Here is a 22,490-nt window from a genome sequence, read left to right as displayed (position 1 = left end):
TGCTATTCTCCCCACTCCATTTACTGCATTTCAGTCTTCACTGACTTTGCACCAATACATCCTATGAGTGTCAAAATTTCATTCTATAGCAACATCTTGTCTTATGAGAATCTGTCTGTAAAATAGCACAGACTTAGATCATAAAGACAGATGCTGAAAAGACAACTTCTAGAAAAAGCCAAATTCTCCTTTACCCTATTTGAGCTACTTAAATTTAAAAAGCAAATGGAACTTTTCTAAGGTATAACACTGTAGTGTCCTAATTAGATCAGAATCTATCCTCCACCCCATTAGACTATAGCATTTTTGGTATTATCTTTTGGCAATACATAAAACAAACTTCTCATTTGGAGTTAAGATATTAATTCCAGAGGTTCTGTCATTGCAAACTACTAGTCAACCAGTACATGACTGGCCGTCATATAATTAAGGAGACAAAATCTCTCTCAAAATCACAGATGATCTTAACCTCTAATTTCTAAGCCTTTGAGTTCCCAAACACCAGTAATTTACCAATTTTAAATAGTTTTTCCACATTCCCACAGTGCATTTAATTCTTACCTACATTTTTTAGCTCAACTTTTAAACATCTTAAATAAATGAATTATAAAAGGAAACTTTACATCACTACCTTAAACCATACATATAACAAAAACATAACTAAAAGAAAAAACCCTCATCCATATACTATCTAGAATCAAGTCAAATTCCACTCCTGGACAATGTCCGAAATGTGGGACACAATGACTCAAGCTTGACTTTCTTATTTTCTACATTAGACCACTGGAACCCAGAGAAATAGTACAGGAAGTCGCAGAAACAACTTGGGTCAAATTGATTGTGGTTGCAAAGATTTATATAATTCTCCAATTATGAAAAAAAAAATCCGGTTCTTTATCACTTATGTTGTGGACCTAGTTCAAGGTTTTTATATAGGTCACCCTGTTTCCATTCTCTTTTCAAGCAACTATACTTAAAAAAATAAGTGCATTAACAAATCAGGATATAACAATCCAGGATTAATTGCAGTTTTGAAAAAAAAAGTAACCAAAAACTTGAAAAAACACAAATCCACAAATTTTAAAATAAGGGTATGAATCTACAGAAAACAAGTTTCAAAAGCAGAAGGGAGGAAAGCAACTGCTAAACTTTGTAATCCTTAAAACAAGGCAGCCCTATCGGACAGGAAGGGATAGTACACACAATTTCCTTTTGGAAAGAACAGCAAAACCAATCCCCACGGGTTTGAAACCAAAAAGGTAGCAGCTCCTACACATAATTTAATTACACAGGGAGAAGACAACTTAGTAGTCTTACTAAGTCATTCTAATTCTTTCCAAATCCATTTTCCTGAGGGTTTTTCCTTTGGGATCTCATTAGCTGACGAAATTGACACAGAAAGAAACGTTTTTTCATTTAGGGAGAGAAAACACTTAAGGTCCTTCAGGTCAAGTCTCTCCGTGAGTGGATGGGAGGCTTGAATACAACTGGCTCTACATTAGGGAACAAGGGCTCTGGGGCTTTTCTTATTTGCAGCAATGAAAAGCTGTCCCCACTTGGAAAGGGTCGCCATCCCTACAGAGCGCCCCTTGCTCTAATGCTGTAGGACGCGGCCCGGGGTGTTCCTGCACCATCCAAGGGGCCTTGTCCTGCAGGCGAAGGTCAGAGGCTCGGCAGAACCGGGACCCGAGCTTTCCTTCTCTGGCTTCCCAGCTCCTGGAAGGAAACCCGAGGAGCAACTAACTCCCAGCATCCACACCTGGGAGCAAGCGTGCTCACGGACCCACCCGACCCGGGCCTCCCGCGGCCGACCAGCTTCCAGCAAAGCCTTCCTTTGCTAATCCGTCTTTCCCGCGAAGTAAAAACAAAAACGAAAAACTACTTGTCAAGCCGGCTGGCGTCTGGCCCAAGGTCATTCTGAAAGGGGCCAGGGCCTCGGCCGCGAAGGATGAGGGAAAACCCCAGCCAAGCTCCGTGTTCAAGCTCTCAGGAGGTCTCCAGTGTTTCTCAACACGATCCCACCGGACTGTCAAAATGAGACCCCGAACTAGGGGAGGGGGGCGGTCGTCAGGTTAGCCCCAAAACGTTCGCGGGAGCTTGTGCTGCTCTCTTCAGGGACCGAGGAGGCGGCAAGGTCCTGAGGGAGTGGCAAAGCCAGAGCCCGGGGGTTGGGACTCGCAGCGACACCATGGACCGGCCCGGGCCTCCGCGGGTAACCTCCTTCGGCCGGAGGGTCATGGCCGCGGCGGTAGGCCCGGAGGCCGGCACGGGCCGCGGATCCCGCGTCGGGAAGGCATCAGCACTCACCCCTGGGCCCGCTGAAGGGTCCCCGGCGAGGGCTCCCGCCCGCCGGCTCCCGGGGCGTTGCAGTGGGCGCTCCTAGAGGCCGTTGGCCGAGCGCACTGAGGCGCCGGGGCAAAGCACCGGCCTGAGCGGCCCGCAGCGGGCCGGGAGAGATGCGAGAACGGCCGGAACTGGTCCTTGCCGGGAGCCGTAGCTGAAGCAGGTTCGTGGTCATGTGATGCAGGCGAGGGCGGACGTGAGGCTCACGCACAGGAGCAGGGGCAGGGCGACGGCGATACGGGGACATCTTTGTTGAGGGCAAAGAGCGCCAACTGCAAGTAAGAACGCGTGTGTGGTATGAGTTTGGTTCACGACTGAAGTTTTATTTTATTTTATTTATTTTTTGGGTTCATGGCTGAAATTTTATTCTATTTTATTTTTAAAAAGATTTTATTTATTTATTTGATAGCCAGAGATCGCAAGTAGGCAGAAAGGTAGGCAGAGATAGAGGAAGAGAAGCAGGCTCCCTACTGAGCCAAGAGCCTGATGTGGGGGCTCGATCTTTGGACCCTGGAATCATGACCTGAGCTGAAGGCTGAGGCTTTAACCCACTGAGCCACCCAGGCGCCCCACGGTTGAGAAATTTTAATTGGAGTTCGTGATCTGTAAGTCTCACATGTTTACAAGGTAGACCTTCCTAGCCAGTTAAAATGACTATTTTTCAGGACTGTTAGTATCAGAATATCTGGCGTGAGGCCTAATACTCTGAATATTTCACCGACTCTGCTGGTGATACTCCGATTTTGATCACTGGTTGAGCTAATTAATTATTAGATGTCTTCTTTAACCGCACCCCTGCCCTGACTGGCTTCACTAATCGCTCAACATGAGAATGATGGAAAAAGAGAAGTTAGGTTTTACAGTAGGTAACAGCCTTATTTAGCCTCGGTAGAGCCCTCTCTGGATCTAACCACCCAACTAACTTTCCGTGGGAGATTCAGTACTTTGATCCCCAACATCGGGGCGGGCTGAAGGCAGATGGTGGGATATTTTGTGTAACTAGACTTTAGCAAACAGCCGAACAAGGACATGCACATGAGCGGGTACTTCTCTAGAATCTAAAGATGCTCCAGAGAGGTTGCCGCTTTTCAAAATAATTGAGGAAGCATTTTGAGAATTATGTTCTTGGGTCTCTTATTAATAGTGGCAAATCATCTTTTTGTAAGAATAGATAGATTTTAGGAATGATGAGTCATTCCAAACCGATTCTTTTGGGGGAAGATAGAAAGACCAAGCTGGGTAGGCTATCCATAACCAAGACCTGTAGCAGTGAGGGCCCTGCTGCTTCCACCAGCACCCTTCCACTTCTTCATTTCTTGCCATTTGCTTTTTATGCCTGCCCCCTCCCCACAAGAAAAACGTTTTGAAATAACTTTCAAATGAAAGTTGTGAACCAGTTGCCAGATCCAAAGTCGTCTCCCTTAATTCTGATCACCCTTGATTTTCCTGAATCATTTGATTCTGTTAAAGGAGTCAGTGTGGTACATGAAATCACCAAACATTGGTAGTAGATTCTCAAAGAGGAAAAAACAAGACAAAACAAAACAAAACGGCTTTTTCTCTTCCTTACCTAGAAACTCTGCCCCCTTGTTTTTTGTGATAAAGCTTCATGCTGGGCTTCCATCATTAATGTGAACATTCCTGTTTATGATTTAATCCATTATTGACTATCTTTGCACCCATGATTGCCTCAAATCTTTTGTGGGGGAAAAGTGCCATATAAGTCTGCATTAATTAACACATCCATTTAGTATCATCCTGTTGCCCTAGTTCTAGCCATTTCTTCATAAGTGTCCCTTTGGAATTTTGATCCCAACAGATTTCAAACTCAAATTTTCTCCTTCTTCCCAATCCAGATAACTTCACCTGATTTTTTTTTTCAGTTAATGGCAAGATTATTTTTTGAGTCCTCAAGTTTCAGAATTCTGAAGTCATCTTTCACTGTCTCTCAAGACCCTATCCTATTAGATTCCCACACCTCAATGCCAACTCTCCACTTTGTTCTGTTCCCACTGCTAAATCATTACCTATCAGCTGGGTTGATAACCTTTAACTGGCCTTCGCAGCTCCATTTTTCTCCTCTAATTCTTACCAGAGGTTGGATCCACAAAGAGCATAGCTTTACAAATTGTGACATCCCAAATTTGAAGCCCCAGGTTTAAAAGAAATTGATGATTTACAATTCTCTACAATTCAAAAGTCCATAACAGCAATCCAGTGATTTTTAAAAACATTTGAAATTACGAAATAGCCTGGCAAGCGCAGTATATAAAATATTGGATCTTCTAGGTTACCATTTATATGATCATTCTACTCTTTTCAGAATCTTCATTGCTCTTATACCAGCCAATGAAATATAGGTTTAACCTGATATTTGAAACTCTGTGTGATATGGCCCTAACTCCTACAATGCCACTTTATTCATGGTTGTGTGTGTATGCACATGTGATGTTTACATGTACAGAGAATACATATATCCTATATATTCCTATGTAGTCCATGTATGTTCTTATACTCATTATATTCTTAACCATTAATTATTCTCTGAGATTGCTTCATGCTTTCCTAACTACTTACCCTTATCTATAATATTCCTGCCACCTGAAATGCCATCCTCCTCCTGGCTACCTTCTGCTTCTTGAAATCCTAACTGTCCTTAAAGGACCACCTAAAATATTCCTTCTTTCATAATTATTTCCTGAGGGCTCCAACTTTTGCATCACTATTTGTCATCTCTTATGACACTTATTCTGTCCAGTATTATAATTAATCTATGTATTTGCCTTATTTTCTGCCACCAGATTAAGTTCCGTGTTTGAGACCAAGGTCTGTGTCTCACTCATCTAGATGACTTCTGTGGAGCCAGATATCTTGAGCATGATGTAGGTCTTGGGTATAAAGTGATGAGACCTCTATTTCCTGGTTTGGCTGATAAACCCAATCTCAAAGCAATCATATTTTAAAAAGGTTTTGAGCAATGTCAGCGTTTTTAGAAAAAACAGCCTACAGACACCCAGAGAGGGTCACATTTATCTGGATGTTTAGATTTAGCCTGGCTATTCAAAATCAGTTTCTTTTCTCTCTGTGTTTGGTTGTTTCTCAGTTTCCAGTGGGCAGAGCTGGGAATAGGGTGGGGTTGAACTAGCCACTGTTCATGCTCTCCAAGTCCCCTGTCAGTAGGTTGCTAAGAATAGATTAGAGACTGATCACAATTTTTCCTTCCAAACAGACTCACAAGTAGAGAGAACGATCACAAATAAAACATTCATTCATCTACTTGCTATCAGTCAAAATAAGTTCATTAAATGTATTAACACATTCTGGAGGGACTCAGAATGTTTTCAGTGTACTTTTTGGCCCAGTTATGAAAATATTTCTAAAATATTTATTTGAACAAGAATTTTCTTTGTCTTTTTAGAACTATTACCCAAGATCACTGTTTAGTTTCTTCCTTTTATAATCTTGTTGCCATTTAACACAGCCTGAAAGTTCCTTACTTACAAGATTTCTTATTTTGTATATTAAAAGCATTTCTCTTTACCATTTCTGTACATTAAAAATTTTATGAATGTTTTTCTTTGAATGAGTAATATTTGTATTAGAAATGGGAAACATTTATCAAAATGTATGATGCATACTTTCTGTAATCTACATGTGTTCTTACTGATTTGTAAAAATTTCTTAAACACCCTAATAGAAAATGAGCAAAGATGTGATTATGCCCTTCAAAGGAAAACAAAAACAGGCACTAATACAAAATAAGAAAATACAAATAAAACTAAATGAAAAAACAAATACTAATTAATAAAAAAAGCAAATGCTAATTAAAAGTGACAAATACACAGCATCACTGGTAGTGAGCAGACTGTAAATTAAAATGTGATAGGGAAAAATTGTAAAAGAACAGCTATATCCGGAACTGGTAAAACCATGGGAAGATGGGTGTTTACATTGTTGCTATAGCTGGAAATTCTAACAACCTTCTTGGAGAACATTTTTGTATGTATATCAAAGACCTAAGATCCTGTGAGTTCTTTGATTCTGTAATTTTCCTTCTAGCAACTGATCCTGAGGAAGTAGCTGGAAAATGTGAAATGAAATGTGTACAATATTTCCATATTATTAATTAAATGTCCATCATAAAACTAAATTAAGTATCCCTTGATTGGGGGATTCACTGACTTGTGTAGTAAATCCATGCAATGAACTATGGTGTAAATAATGATTAGTTCTTGTCTATTGATGTGAAAAAATATCCATAGGGCATTAAGTTAAAAAAAAATCTTGTTAGGAACAACATGTTTTTATTCTATTTTTGTTTAGGAACATATTTACAGGGAAGAACTCTGGAAGGACATACACCTTAATTATCTTGGGTGAGGGTGACTGGTTAGATTATGGCAATTTTTATGTTCTTCCTAACTTTTGTATTGTCTCTTGTTTTTACAGCAAACATGTATTATTTTTACAATTCAAAAAATTATTTCCATTTTGAAAGAAAAATAAAACCAGATATAATTTTTTCAATTTTATTTTTAGACAATACAATAAAATAATTTTTAGCTATAATTACAGAAATATTAGTACATTACAATATTGTAATGTTGTCAGGATATAATAATATAAAATATCCAATATATTTTAAATATATTTCATTTGGTTATAGAGTAAACATTAAATTAAGTTTAGTTGCAGTAAGTTACATTTGCTGCATAGAAGAATCTTTGTAAGTTAAATTAGCAATAAAATTCAAATTCAGCATTATTGTAATACTTTTATAAATAAGTTACTTAATAATGTTTACCTTGCAAAAAGACCTCTGAGAAATCCATTATTTTAGCACACTGTGAAATTTCAAAGTTGAAGCCCCAATTTGAAAAGAAACGAGTTATTTACATTTTATCTACAAAGTTAAATCTTCATAACATTGTAAGCTACTCATAGGCATTTGGAAAGTAATGCATGGAAGCTATGTTTTAAGGCTCGGTCTCAGAGGTATGACTGAGCTACTGTTAGTATGGCTTCTTTGGAATGTAAGGCTTTAGCATCACCTGTCTTCCTCAGAAGTTAAACACTGCTAAGAGGGCAAGAGAACACAGATGCTTGGATAAGCAGAGGCCAGTAATTTGGCAGTAGCACCAATCTAGGGCTTTTACATATTAGTAAAATTAAACAACCTTAGGGTTGTTTGTGATTTTGGACTTTAAAAGGGAGGCACAGATGGAACAATTACAGCCAGCTGGACCTGGTAACTGCCCATACAATCATTCCTTGGCTGTTTGCCCACAGCAGTTCTGAATTTTGAGTTTGTAGGAAATCACCTGGAAGGCTTATGAAAAATGCAGATTTCTGGGCCATACCCCTAGAGTTTCTCATTCTACAGGTCTCAGGTGGGCCCTAAAATTTCCATTTATAGCAAGTTTCCAGAGGCTGCTGATGCAGCTGGTCCAGGGACCACAGTTGGAGAACTGTTGTCCTATAGAGGGTTTGTGGCCATCAATTAGACCCTGTATGCCATTATGGTACAAATGGGACAGTAGGATATTTTTAGAGCAAAAAAGTCTTAATATTAGGTGAGTCTATGTAAGTAGTCTAAGTAAAATGCACTTTATAATGTTTAAATGTGAAAATGGCTTGACAGCAGTCACCTGAGCAGGGAAGGGTGGGAACCGAGGTCCCAACCTGTGCTATCCTCTGGGGTCACACCTTCACTTACAGAGCAACTGAGACCAGAGCAATAACCTGAATTTAAATATCAGCACCATCAATGCCACCTGGGTGGATCAAGAAGCATCTTCAGAGCTTTGCCTCAGGATACCTGGCCTCTCAGATCCATCAAATAGTGTTACCATCGAGTTTAAGTGGTACTTAGTGCCTTGCAGATCTTTGTTTTCTTAACGTTGTTCCTACCTTGGCTTCTGTGATGCCCAAGAGAAGCTAGATGTCCTGGGCTTTCTCTGGCCAGATACCTTCTTGTAAACCTTTATTGAGGCCTACTGAATGATGACAATGGAATATAAGAACAGTGACGAAGGAAGAAAAAGGGATAAGAAGCCAGCTCAGATATGTGGGAGTCCTAACAGTAACAGTAAGTTAGTCACCTTTTCTGGGATATCAGATCAGAAACATTAGTCTCTTTTTCTCCCCCTTAGTATCTGTAATTTAGCACCTTCCCTGGGGCCTGGGTTGAGGCTAAATGAAATGCTTGTTCAGCTGAATTAAGTAACTTTGGGAATGTATCAACACACTGAAAAGCAAGTCTTAAGACCTATATCTGCAAAGCTATACAATTTTTACATTAATATTTTTACAGGACTCTTTCAATGCAGTTGGTGAGACTATGTAACATAAAACACAAAATTTTTTACAAAAGAAGTAGGGAAATAATCAGGGAATAAATCTGGAAATACCCAGGTTACATGGAATATGAATGGATCACCGCAAAGGAAAAATATTTTGAGCCTAATCTGATTAGCCAGCAAATGTCCTAAGTTTTCTCAACATTTATAGGGATGGGGATAAAGTGCACATCCAATAAGTAGTATCCTTGTTATCTGGGTGGGTGAATTGGTTAAAAAAAAAAAGAAGAAAAGGAAGTTAGATACATTTCAGAGCATGTGTGTAACATTATCCTATTAAAATTAATTCAGTAAGGGTAAAAATTTGAATGCTAGCAGGTTACATTGCTGCAGTGAAATGAATTCAATGGACAAACAAAAAATCTTATAAAAAATATGAACAAAACCATTCTGGGAAACCCCCTTTTGGCCTTAGTCTTGGGTATACTTGAAAGAGCCCTAGAATATCCGTGAACCTTAGTTTAGTTCTGGTTTCCTCAAGCCTTAGGTTACTGAACAGGTCTCAAAGTCCAGTCCAGTGCATGAGGTGCCATTGCTCTACCTGCCCCCCATCTCCTCCCTGTCTCAGGGGCTAAAGGGGGTGTTGGCACAATTTAAAACCAATTTAGCCTCCCTGAGTCTCAACAACTGGAATAGAAAAGGGCAAATCTTGGGAATCCAGTGGACCAAACAGCTTTGAACTTGTAGCACCAAAGTTCATACCATTGCAGTTGAGGCCGTGTATTGGATACAAGTGGAATAGGATTTTGGGGGTAGTTTTTGAAAAGTCTGCTGCCTTGCCATAGGAAACTTTGCAAGAGCACAGATTAGATACTAGGATTGCAGAACTGACTTACAAGAAATGCTTTGTTATGTGGGGGAACAAAAAGAAACTTTGTACTAAGTCATCAAGGAACCATATTGTTTGGTTAGAGAAAAATACCAAAATAAATGCATATTCTGCATCATTACTTGGTTATTTAGGATGAAAAAGAACAGTTCTGTTTTCTTTTGATTTCTTCATTGTCTTCTCTTCATGCACACCCGACAGCGACTTATTATCTTTTCTAACTCCCCAGCTTTCACAGTTGACGGAATAGGTTTTCTGAAACAAGAGCAAAAAGTGCAAACAAAGAATCTCATCAATGTATAGGTAAAGAAGGAATATTTGCTGGGTTTGAGATTTATTAATAAATATTATAGTTCATCTAAACTCTATTATAGGAGGCATATTACTGTAAAGGTTTATATGTAAATGTTTTATAATTTAGTTGTATTTCAGCAGCAGTGAGGAAAACATAGGCTGTGATGCAAATTTAGAGATTCCCTGTTTTGTAATAAAAACAGCCCTTGTCCTTTAAACCGTCTGGATCACACACAAGTCTTCCAGTACAGTAAATTAAGAGCAGCAGATCATTTCATGGTTTTATTCTGTAATTTGCTATAAGTTCATATACAAATGTTAAAATATATTTGGTGGTGACAAAAATCACATTTTTGGGCCTTTATTGATGCAGTAGTACAAACCCATGGCTACTAGTTGACTGTGGAACACTTGTAAACTGGGAGTTCCAAACTAAGCAGGATTTTGTTGTCACGGGGATCTCTTTTAAACGTGAGTTCATCAAGACATAGGTAATGGAAATCTAACATGGCAACCTCTGAATAGTTCAGCACTGAGTCATGAGATTAAACTTGACTTTGAATAGTTACCTGAACATTCTTTGGGGGTTTAATGAAGCCAACCAGAAACTGTAGGAATTTGAATAGTAGTTGCACGTTCCTCTTCCATGGCACTCTATGAATGGACTGGCTCGGAATTCTTCCAGGCAGGAGCCAGGGGAGGCCAGAGCTTGCCCAGCACCCTCAGAACCTGCACTTGTGAACTATCACAATAAAAATACGTGGGTAAGAATTGTGTGCATGGTGTTCAAACTTTCAGAGCTTTACCTTTTTTTTGTAATAGTAAGAAAAAAAGTAGTATGAAATAAACTTATGCTTTTTTATAATTTGCTAATACTTCAGGTACCTTCCAAGTTGAGTATTAGTCATCAAAAAAAAGTAAAAGCTATTTCTTTGGCCTGAAATCCTCCTTTTCCTCAGTCAGCTAGCTCGTTTTTATAGTTCAGGGATATGCCTGAATATAACCTCCAGGCGGCTTTCCTTGACCGCATCCCTTTCACAATCTCCTCTTTCCTTCAGAGTACTGATCACCATCTAAATTCATTACTATTATGGTTATTTTGTCTTCTTGTTTATTGTCTACCTTCACCACTAAGATATATTTTCCATGGCCAGCAGGAACTTTGGTTCATTGTTGGTATTCTTCTTAGTGCTAAGAACAGTCATGGCACAAGGTAGGTGTTCAATAAATACTTTTTAAATTAATGGTTGAATGAATGGAGGAATGGATGTCTGTGAGTAAAGAAAGGGGAATGATGTGTCCTAAGTGATGCTATACAAAATATGAATAACCACCAACCATGTATGTTTGGCTCTCAGAATCACTAATGGTCAGTGCATAGACTTCTTCATTTAGCACTTCACATCTGGAGAATCTTTCTTTAAAAGACTTTTTCTCTTAGCCCCCATCTTGCTATGAATGTCAAAGGGGCCTAAGTGTAAGGTAAAAAGATTGTGGAACAGACAGACTCAGGTTCAAACCTTGGTTTTACCACTTAGTAGTTATGAGACCTTGGGGATCTTCATTTTTATTTATAAAACTGCAGAAGATAGAAACTACCTCCAGGGTTTCCATAAGGATTATGGAGGATCTATATAAAATGGCTGCCATGTTAAAACAAAACAAAAAAAAAGGCATTCTATTACTAATTTGGCATTACTCATCACCTGAATGTCTTATTTAGAATTTATGGGTAAAGTCATTTTTTAAAAATTCTCCATTATTTACAAAAAAACCCGTTACTTTAAAAAGCATATTTCCAGATTTTCAAGCCAATGTCCCTAGAATACATTGCTTATTAGTATCAGGCTTCATTCTTGAGGGCCAAATTTCACCCCGTCCAATGTAAGGTTCTAAGGGTAATCTTTACTATGAATTTGCTGTTCCTTTCCTCCTTACCATGATAAACGAAAATCCTTTCCAGAGAGAAATCCAGCCATTGGGACAGGAGGGAATGGCGGTGGTTTGGCTGTGAATGGCTATGGCATTTGTAGGACCTTCACAGACAGTGCATCTGTAATGTGAAATAAAGAATATGGCAGCTGGGCTGCTTTGATGGCTCAGTTGCTTACCTGTCTGACTCTTGGTTTTGGTTCAGATCATGATCTCAGTGTTGTGAGATCGAGCTCAGATGGAGTCAGCTTATGATTATCTCTCTCCCTCTTCCTATGCCCTTCCCCCCACTTTCTCTCTCTCTCTCTCTCTCTAAAATAAATAAAATCTTTAAAAAAAAAAGAAAAAGAATACAGCAGCATCACCACTTTCTGGACCATGATGTGCTGCCTTACATTACATTACACATGAAATGATTGACCTTGTCCCATCACAAAACTCAGGTTAGATTTTTACCTGCTAATATAAGGCTCCAGGGCCCTGCCAGTAGTTGGAGCCATGTCCATTGGCATCGGAGCTGGTGTTGACAGCCAGTATGAATAATCATTTCGAGATGCAAAATTACATACATCATTGATGTTACAGAACAAGAATGGCATTGTGGTAAATCGCTGCAGACAGCTGCCGAGAGTTCCTAATGAAACATCGGACTGAGTATCACTTTTAGTTAAGTTAAAATTATTTTGAGTATCATTACTAGGCAGAGGCTAATTAAAACAATGTGTGACAAAAATAAGACAACCCAAAAGAGTTGTTTGCAGAATGTGTTATTGAGAAGTTTTAATGATGATAGATATCAAAGAGCCAATAAAAAACAAATTCTTCTGCTCCAACCCTCTTAATACTTTGGGTGACCCTTCATAATCAGTCTAGCACTTGAGGACTGGTCAAGTTCAGATGGGAAAATGTCTTTGTTTCGAAGTATTCTTCATATGTATGTAATAGCTAATAACTAGATTAAGCTTCAGAAAACATGCTGCTTTTAAGATTAAAAAGAAAACAGGTGATTTAAGTGAAAATTGTTTGTACTGAATAGGACAAGCTAGACTGACATTCATGAGCTAGGCTTCTTCCAGAGCTGTACATTCCAGAATGAAAATTAGATATTAGGCCAATATTGTTTCATTTACTGTCTTTAAAAAGTGCTGTAAGGCATTCAGGCTTGTTCACACTACAAAGAAAAGTACACCATACTATAGAAGTTGACAATATGTCTATGAAACAAAATGAAAACTAGGCTTGGGACATTACCCAGGTCTTGTCCATGGGCTTGTTCATTTCCTTGTACAAAAAGAAGAGAAAATCCACTATAGAGCGGCTCTGTTCCTTCTGGACAGGAGGGAATCGCTGTCGTCTGACTGTGCCTGGTGAAGACGAAGCCTCTCCTCATTGGCCCAGTTGCAGGAGGTCCAATGTGTCCAGGTTTCCCCTTCAAGCCTGGCAGTCCATCGGATCCAGGTGGTCCTTTAAAAAAACGTCATTTATGTTTCAATACAAACAAAACCTCAAACTCCATTTCCCATAGTACTAATTTCAGTATTGATGTATATCTGGTAAGCTCCTCTTGAAGGAGTCCTAAAGAAGACTGACTTACCAAATGGCCAAACAATATTAAGTGTTGATTAGTTTATCACACAATGCCTCTTCTTATAAATATTTGTGTATATTGTATGATGAATTTTTGAGATCAGGTCTTCTTTCTGTTTTCATTCTGTGGTACCTAGCACAGTGGTCTGCATCTAGTAGGTCTTGTGTACATTTTTTGTATGTATGAGTGAGTGCATCCTACAACAAGAGTGAATAAGTCAAATACAATTTGAAAGTCTCTTCAGGTGGATAATAAAAAAATGACATGTGCTTTTGATAAAGTTAGTAAATACTCGTGGAAAACACTGAAAGTTCTTTTTAAAGATGTAAACTTCGAGAAGGTTTTAAATCAATGAGTAAGGCGAGTAAGAACAGAAAAGACTTTTTTTCTTTTAGTGTGATAAGTTTCTTTTATTTATGAGTTTAAGGCAAAGTAAGTATTTTTGATACTTTTTTCTGTGCACTAGAATAGGCAAATACACGTTTGTCACTTTCTAAATAAGGATCAGAGAGCTCTCCTTTCTATCCTCCTTTCTTTCCTCTCCTTTTTTCCATCAAATAGCTATTATTTAATGGTATTGGCATTGGCTTCCATCCCCTCTTGGTCCCTGATCCATTTCCACTGCCAGTGTACCCCAAGCTCCACCCAACCCACTTGGGTCCTAAAGAATGCAGGAGGGTAGAGATTGTTGGACTTGGGGCCCACAAGTCAAGGGAGATATTATTGTTTCCCACAAACAGCCATGCCCTGGAGTCAGGCAGTGCCCCAGTTTAGTCTTGGCTCAGAAGGCAATGCCTTTCCCCACGATCTGTGAAAGTCCTAAGATTCTATATTTTTCAGTCAACCCACATTCTTACGTTTTCTAGGGGTCTTGGCTTATTCTTTGAAATTAAAAATAGGTCATATCTAAATTTATCAAAGTTTCATGTCTTACTTGAGTCATCCAGAATTGTATGTTTTTAATATATCAGATGGAGAGGATACACCTTCTTCACTTTTCCCCACATCTACCCGCATTACCAGGGAGCTGTTAACTGGCCACAAGCAAAAGATTCCTCTACTTGTCTCTGCACAGGGATTGTGATCAGCAGAGCATGAGAGGAACTGGAGGTAGGCTACCATGCAAAAACACATGATCCAGGATATTCTGTATTTCTGAGAGAGAGGCCAGGGCTCTAAGTTTATACCTGTGTTATTTAACTCTCAGATCCTTTTATCTTTCTTGTGAGATGGGTATGGAATCAGGACTAATTCTACTTGCTAATGATTCTCAATACACTTTGTATTGTAGGACCCTCACCCTTACTGTGGTCCTCTTCTGAAACTTGGTCAGTAAATTTTAATTAATAGAATTAATTAGTAGAATTATTAATAAGAGTTTTACATCTTCCCACTTTGGAAAACACATTTTAAGGACAGCTAAATGATTAAGCATGCTCTAAAGTGCATTCTTGACAATACTAAATCATGAGTGATTATGCAATTAACATAATATTATTAGCATTATATTTGAATTTTTTAAAGATTTAAGTCTCTAGTCTTTACAGTTTTATTATAGTAGATCTGGTCATATGTTAGTAAATTGGAAAACTGCATTTAGAATTTTTTTCTTTAACAAAATCAGCAATTCTTTTGGATATGTAGGTATTTTCTAGAAAGTGCTTTTGAAACTTCTGCAGAATGTAGATTTTGACCTAGGTATATCAAATTGACATATATACTTATATTCAGACTTTTCTTTTAAACAGGAAAACAAGTCGACACCTTTATTTATTTACTTTTCAGTAAGTTAAATCCTTGGGTTGGGGGGGCATGGCATTACACGGATTCTGTGTTCAGTGGCTTTAGCAGGAAGGCTGCTTTGGAATTTGGCACAAACAGGAGCATGAGTTACTTTTCTCCAGATTACTCTGGTTTTGTTCAGTTTGCCACCAGGAGTCACTGTATTGTTCTTTGCTTTGTACACATAGGCACAACTCTTGCCTAGACAGAATTCGGTTTCATCTGCAGCACAAACACCTTCAATTTTACGAAGAGCTGTGTGCTTCCTCTGGTTCTGGAGACCCTGCTTAGAGCTAGCAAAAATGACCTTGGACCACAGCCTTCCAGACATAGTTGTCATTTTAGCAGTCCTGTTCCCAGTAGGCCCCACTTATTTGCCCCCAAAGTTCAGCACCTTTACCTCCACCCAGACTAAAATATTTAAGAGGGCCTTTTTCAGGATAACACATGAGTTGTTCAGTCATTCAGTATTCATGAACGGCATGGCATAGTTGAAAGATGGCTTTCCTAGATAAAGATACGAAGCTGCTCTTCAGTTCACATCAAGATAATATTTGTTCAAACTATGTACTTGTATGCCACTCCTATAAGTAGATATTATTAAATAAGTACTCCTGTAAATAATTAAAAACAGTTCTGGCCTTTCCAAAAATAGAACTCATGCTTTATTAGGTCTCCTTGCCCCCAGGCTAAAAATCTGGAGTACATGTGCCCAGACAAGAGAGAGGAAGAATGGTGTACTCCAGTAACTCTACGTTTTTCATCGTCTTCCACTTGAACCTTTTGTGAACAAAACAAACTGAAAGACCTAGATGACTCTTAAAGTCACATATTTGAACGAGACCTCTCTGTATATTGAAAGAGCATTCCTTCAGTGAAGAGAACAAGCCAGCTGTGTATTTACCTTTCTCTCCTTTACAACCTTTGTTGCCTTTTTCTCCAATTGGCCCAGGAGTTCCTGGTCTTCCATCCTTGCCTGGCTTACCTCTCGGCCCACAGGGTCCTAGGCAAAAAACCAACACTGTGTTGAATGGTTCATACAGGATAAAATGTAGGGTGGCCAACTACCTCAGTTTACCTAGGATTTTCCCAATTTCAGCAATGAAAGTCCTACAAACTGATCTGCAGACACACTGGGACAATTGGTCATCAGCTTGTTATACCATCAAAACCAAACTAGGAACATATGAAATAACATGGCAATTTGAAATTGTGCTGCCATTTTGATTGACTTTGTTCCAGAATTTGCTATGCTCTTGTACTCATCAAAGTAATATCTCTTTTATATCCCAGATGATTCAGGCAAATTTAGAATGTAACAATTCTGCTCAGAAGACTATTACAGGGTGCTAACCCCTCACAGAGGGGTTAGTTCAGTTTCCATACACCAATACTTTGAAAAGATTTCATAAAATCAAGCATACATTTACATTTACTACTCTTCCAAGTGCTGTACAGAGTGTGAGAACAGTGTCCACACACAGAACTCTGGTTTATTCAGGCAATCATTTAGAAATAAGAGTTCTAAGACTGAGTGGTCAGAGAATATAGAAATAATACTTGAACTTAATAAAAAACACATTTAGGGCACCTGGGTGGCTCAGTGGGTTAAGCCGCTGCCTTCGGCTCAGGTCATGGTCTCAGGGTCCTGGGATCGAGGCCCGCATCGGGCTCTCTGCTCAGCAGGGGGCCTGCTCCCCTTCCCCTCTCTCTGCCTGCCTCTCTGCCTACTGTGATCTCTCTCTGTCAAATAAATAAATAAAATCTTTTAAAAAAAAAAATAAAAAAAAATAAAAAACACATTTAAGTGCCCTAAAGAATATTTGCTCAAGCATATGATATACACAATAGTTTTCAGTAGATTCAAAAGGTCTTTTATTTACTGATCAAGAGTAAAATAAGCTTGATCCTGAAACAGATTATAAAAAAACACCATAACGTGTAACATATTCTGTGAAGTTGTATCACTTGCTTCCAAAGCACTTTCTAGGTATTTTAGTTTGACCCCTTCCTAGTAATCCACGTCAGTGCTGCCAGTGCCACACCTAGGATTCCCGGTGGCCCCGGTGGCCCGGGTTCTCCTTGCATCCCTGGTCCTCCAGCACGGCCAGGTGGTCCTGGGCTTCCTGGAAGGGAGATGATCTTAACCGTGCCAGGGTCTCCACGTGCACCTATTGGTATAAACATAAGACAGTGATGGCTTCACTGATGAGTTACCCTTTCTTCAGGAAGAGCAACACTAAGGAAATAATACTTACCGGGTGGTCCTTTGGGCCCAATTTGCCCTGGAGGTCCAGCTTGTCCCAGAAATCCCGGATTGCCCTTCTCCCCTTAAAAAAAAAAATTTTGCACACCCTAAAATATAAATCAAAATCATCGTCTTTGTATCCACAGTAGTACACAAAACAGTACCTTTCACACCTGGAAATCCATGGAATCCAGGATCACCTCTGAGCCCTGGCAGACCTGGGCTTCCTGGTGCTCCCTATATTTCAAATAGAAGGGAGCAGAACCAAAGACAAATTTAAAAAATCACAATAGTCACTGCAGTTTTTTTTTTTTTTTTTAAGAAAATAGTATTACATTGGATCAGAATGAGCTGAAGTTGACATATCATTTTTACCTTCTCATCCACCCAATCTCCCTATAGTTCCTCTGCCACCTAGACCTTTCCTTAGTGCTATCATTGTCAATAAAACAGAAGCAAAATCTGCCTTTAAACTCAAGAGCAAACACAACTTCTGGATATTAATGTCTGTTATATGAGTATTGAATATAATTGAATATATCCTTAATGAAACTGCCCAGTATTTGGAGATCTTTCAGGAAGAGCAGGCACTGGATTGCCAGAATGAATATTATCATTTTTCTTTGTAATTTTTGCAAAGACAACAGGGCCAATATTGAATTGTGGCCCCCACCATTGTTCTAACTGAGCTGGCAGAGTTATAAATTACTCCTGATCAGAGTGGTATGAAGGGATTGTCATGGGAGCTTTGACTGCCCTTTTGGTGAGGATGCGGTGATCTGAACAGGAGGAGATGCTCCCTCCTTATGAGGCCCACACTAAATGTCCTTGTAGCCATGGAATGCTCAAGGAAGGCCACAGGAGAAGGGGAAGGAAGCAGAGCTTCAGAAAGGAGCTACATGTCAGAATGTAAGTTATATCTAGTATTACACTATCCATGTGAATTGAGACAGAATACTGTTACTTGAAAACAATGAACTGAAGGTCATTCACAATGCCAAGAATAGCGAAACTGGCCTCCAAGCCAACTGTCTTTGGAGCAAGAAGATGAAAGGAGGAATAGTCCTAATGCTTGAATAAGGTGTTATGAGGTGAAAAAAGAAGAGAGAGAAAACATAACATCCTGGTCAAGGATTCTCAGGCTCCTGAGGTCTGGCCTGTTCTCCAGAGGCCAAGGTAACCAGGGAGAAGGGTCTGGTGCCCTGCCCAGCCCTTGGATGAGGAGGGAGCCGCTCCATGCAAGGAGAGGGTTGGTCAGGGCCAGAGCCAGTTCATTCATCCTTCAAGAAAAATGACCTTTCAAGTGCAAACATAGAAGTCCAGTGGACTTAAGCAGGATCCCATTTCCAAACAATACTTTCCACAGCCCAGTGTCCTCGGAAGGACTTTCCCTGTGCTTATAGGATCAGCGTTTGCCACTTTCAAAAAATCATGGAGAACATGAGCAATACCAAAGCCTGGGCAAATAATTTCATTTAAAAAAAGGTTTTAAAAAGGTAGATTCTGGAAACCAAATACCAAGAGGACTTTAGAGAATGTAACATGATCCCTGACACACCCCCCTGCTTAAGTTCCTCACTGCCCAACACTGACGAAAATACGAAGACTCTATGACCTAACTCTGACTTTCTCATCAATCTCCCAAGTTTGAGGTAAATAGGGGAAACGGGTTTTTCAAATATGCTGCTAAAGATAAAGTGAGGGAAGACGGTCCAGGTGTTCAGAGAGAAATTCAGAGAATTTCATAGGCTGGGAGCATAAGCCTAACTGAACACAATGACAACTATAAAAAATAAATGTGAAACTTCTGCAACCCAGTGACAAACAGACAAGAACTAAAAGTAATGGAGAGAACCTAGAAGCCATTCATGAGGAAAAGGCAGGTGTGTGAGCATGTGTGTGTGCACCCACATGCACACATGCATGTACACGCACACACACACACACACACACACACACACACGGCTCTGGTCGACCAGAAGCTCACTGTGCAATGACAGTGTGGGGACATGGGAGCTGAACAGCTCAAGCAGAATTTTAGGCTGAATTATAAAATGGTGATGTTCAAGATGGTGAGACTCCTCCCTCCTTTATCCACTCCATGGCAGAACTGAGTTCTTAAACACAGGGGCTGTGTTTTTAAGGGAGATATTGACCAAGCAGGATATATTCAGAATAGAGGCAGGGTTGATGAAGGATGATACTGAATTTGAAAAGCACAGGTATTTGTTAGGGAAGAAAATACTTGAAGGAAGTGACAGCTACTTACAAACACTGGAAGGTACCTCAGTGGGAAAAAGTAAATAGACATTCAGGGGATAGCCCAGATAACTTTGAAAACATTATTCATAGAGAAAAATTATGTTGTCCTCTAGAGTGATCCCAAATTTTAAGGTGTTTTGTTTTTCTTTTTGTATTTTAAGATTCCATTACTGGAATTTTTCAGTGTCTAAAGAAGAAAAGTCAGGAATGACATAGGAAAGGGACCCCTACAAATCAAACTTCTAGAGCCCAAATCTTTCCAACTCTTAAGATTCTTTGAACCTTCCAGACTCTTTTGTTGAAAGCACAAAAGCATCACAAATGGTAATCTTTTTTTTCCCTGTGGGTACATCAGACCCTGAAAATCAGTTTAGAAGAATAGAAGAAGAATAATTTTCCACACTTACCGGTGGACCCGGTGGCCCTTCAGCTCCTATAGTTCCAGGCAGACCCCTGGGGCCAGGCTCGCCCATGAGTCCCTTGTCTCCTTTGATGCCTCTTACGTGGCTCCCTGGAGGTCCCGGAGGACCGGGCTCACCTGAATTCACAAAGGGCATGTCAGTATTACCAGTCCAGGAGTGTGGCTGGTTCTATGTGATGTTTTTGGACGACAGCCAACTATGCACCTGTTGTTACCCCACACAGTCTTTGTGTTGAGGAGTGTGATGGATTGTGGTAAAGTCAGAATAAAATAATGCCAGGAAAGCACCTGGCTCAAGATAGGAGCTGTTTCTCCCTCCTGAAGGTCTATTAGAGCACCTAGCACAGTACTCCATTTGTTGTAGCAACTCAATTAGATCTTGGTGATGGGATGTATCCTTCTCTTTTAGGCTTTTTAATTTGGTATTTACTAATTTTCCAACAGCCTCAACACGACCACCAGTGGCTTTGATGAGCATAAGTGTTGTATGGAAGGCTTAAATCAAGGCTGTATACCTGAAACTAAAGTTACTTTGTATGTTAACGACCTGGAATTTGAATAAAAACAAGACCACACCACCAGCAGCCCCTCTGCTGCCCTCTATAGGAGAGCGAATGAATGGGAGAAGAAGACGGGGGGAAAAGAAGCAACATGGTCACACCAGCGGAAGGTTGAAAGCTTTTGTTGTCAAACGTTCTTTTCATTCTTTTATCTTATTTAAAAGTAGACCCTCTACCTGGGTTTCCTCTGAAGCCAGGTGGGCCTCGATTTCCTTTCTGGCCAGGGATGATTGCGCCAGGAAGACCTGGTGGCCCTGGGAGTCCCATTATGCCAGTGGGTCCCCGTGGGCCGGTGTCTCCCACTGCCCCTTTCCTGCCCGGGAGGCCGGGTAAGCCCGGGGCACCCCTGTCTCCTTTGGCTCCTGCAAAGAAAACGGTTTGGTAAGTTTCTGTAACGTCCTTACTAGGGGTATCTCTGGGAATGCAGAGACACTGTGTTTAAAGATTCACAAAATATTTTTTAATAGAGGCTGGTAAAAGAAATAGAGGTCTACAAGGACCTGAGCCGAGACCTGCTTCTGCCTTAGTTCAGTTTGATTTTGGCAAAGTCACTTCACTGTTGTATATGTCCGTTTCTTATTTTAAAAATGACGGTTAACACCTGGCGCAGCTCAGTCTTTAAAGATCAAGTGAGATGGAAAGGTGTAGTGTAAGCTCTAAAGTATTCCGTAACTATATGCTACAATTATTATTACTAGCTGATGAACTTTAATTATAATGTCATTATTTAATCACCGACAATTCAAGAGAGCATTCAGAGCCAAACTTCTGGACCCTGATGTGAACATCTGAAGAGTCACCCAGCTACACCAGACAAAGGAGCAACCAAGTTGGGATCCCTATTCTGTCCACCGGTTGCTTCTATCCCCAGAACACAAACACTAGTCTAGAAGGGACTCATGTGGCCGGAGGTTTGGATTTACCAAAGAGGATACCCGAAAAGTTACCATTTAATTACTAGTATTTTTCATCTTGGAGAACCTTCAAGGAAATTGTGCTCTGACATTCATGAATGGGAAACGTATGAATTGAGAATAATCACTCCTTCCTCTTTCCTTTCTCTGGGTTATTCTAGAAATAGTGAATGGCACACATTTAGGAAACAGGAAGGAGAAGAAGGGAAAGTAATGATGAGGCTGCTAGCACAGTAATGATGAGGGAAGTTCTTGTGCAGGAAGAATGAGTTCTGGGGCTCCTGGGTGGCCCAGTCAGTTAAGTGTTGGCCTTCAACTCAGGTCATGATCCCAGGGTCCTGGGAGTTGAGCTACCTGCTCAATGGGGAGCCTGCTTCTCCCTCTCCTTCATTATCCTTATCTCTGTCACTATCTCTGTCTTTATCAAATAAATAAAATCTTTTTATTTATTAAAAAATGTATTTAAAAAATAAAAAAAGGAAGACTGTGAAAGACAAAATGAAATGGATGAATATTGAATATCTAACATTTGCCTATTATGTTCCTTAGTTTGTTTGTTTTTGTTGTGTTGTTTTTTGTTTGTTTGTTTTTTTTTTTTGTTTTTTTTTTTTTTTTTGCCTGTAGTATCTGCTTTTTAAAGACTGGGATAGATGATTTCAGTTCACTTCAAGCCCAGGACAGGATCTGGCAATTTTCCAAGGCACTGAGATGTGGTCTTAGGTTGTACAGTCCCTGCCCAGAAAGATGCTTCCTTATTTGCAATAGGATTTCTTTTTAACATTTGGAAGAATTAAAACTAAAAGGATTCATACCTTCCGAGTCTCAAGAACTCTTCTCCATATTTAGTTATCTTTGGGGGACTGAGGTGCATAATCATTTACTTACCTAATTAGGCTAGTTTTCTTTTTTTAAGGTTTTTTAAATTTAAGGTATGATCCTTTTACATCAAATTTTATTT

General features: G+C 39.7%; 2 protein-coding genes across 10 annotated transcripts in view; both read right to left on the bottom strand.

The window, feature by feature from the left end:
- Positions 1–2,465, bottom strand: part of MFF (mitochondrial fission factor) — a 31,731-nt gene extending 29,266 nt beyond the window's left edge. For all 9 annotated transcript variants that reach the window (XM_044241732.1, XM_044241733.1, XM_044241736.1 and 6 more), the window contains exon 1: positions 2,308–2,465. The gene's annotated coding sequence lies outside the window, so the exon portion shown is untranslated. The remainder of the gene's footprint in view (positions 1–2,307) is intronic.
- Positions 2,466–9,605: 7,140 nt separating this feature from the next.
- Positions 9,606–22,490, bottom strand: part of COL4A3 (collagen type IV alpha 3 chain) — a 126,389-nt gene continuing 113,504 nt past the window's right edge. The window contains exons 42-52 of the mRNA XM_044241731.1: positions 20,795–20,980; positions 20,045–20,175; positions 17,540–17,612; positions 17,386–17,457; positions 17,173–17,298; positions 16,032–16,130; positions 13,009–13,221; positions 12,214–12,391; positions 11,764–11,878; positions 10,395–10,567; positions 9,606–9,786 (exon numbers count right to left, since the gene is read on the bottom strand). Of these exons, the coding sequence (XP_044097666.1) occupies positions 9,702–9,786; positions 10,395–10,567; positions 11,764–11,878; positions 12,214–12,391; positions 13,009–13,221; positions 16,032–16,130; positions 17,173–17,298; positions 17,386–17,457; positions 17,540–17,612; positions 20,045–20,175; positions 20,795–20,980 (1,451 nt within the window). The 3' untranslated portion in view covers positions 9,606–9,701. The remainder of the gene's footprint in view (positions 9,787–10,394; positions 10,568–11,763; positions 11,879–12,213; positions 12,392–13,008; positions 13,222–16,031; positions 16,131–17,172; positions 17,299–17,385; positions 17,458–17,539; positions 17,613–20,044; positions 20,176–20,794; positions 20,981–22,490) is intronic.

This window comes from Neovison vison, chromosome 3 (assembly GCF_020171115.1).
Source record: "Neovison vison isolate M4711 chromosome 3, ASM_NN_V1, whole genome shotgun sequence".
In the NCBI taxonomy this organism is placed as follows: Eukaryota; Metazoa; Chordata; class Mammalia; order Carnivora; family Mustelidae; genus Neogale; species Neogale vison.
Note: the sequence above shows the minus strand (reverse complement) of the source record. Positions and strands in the feature narration are given on the sequence as shown.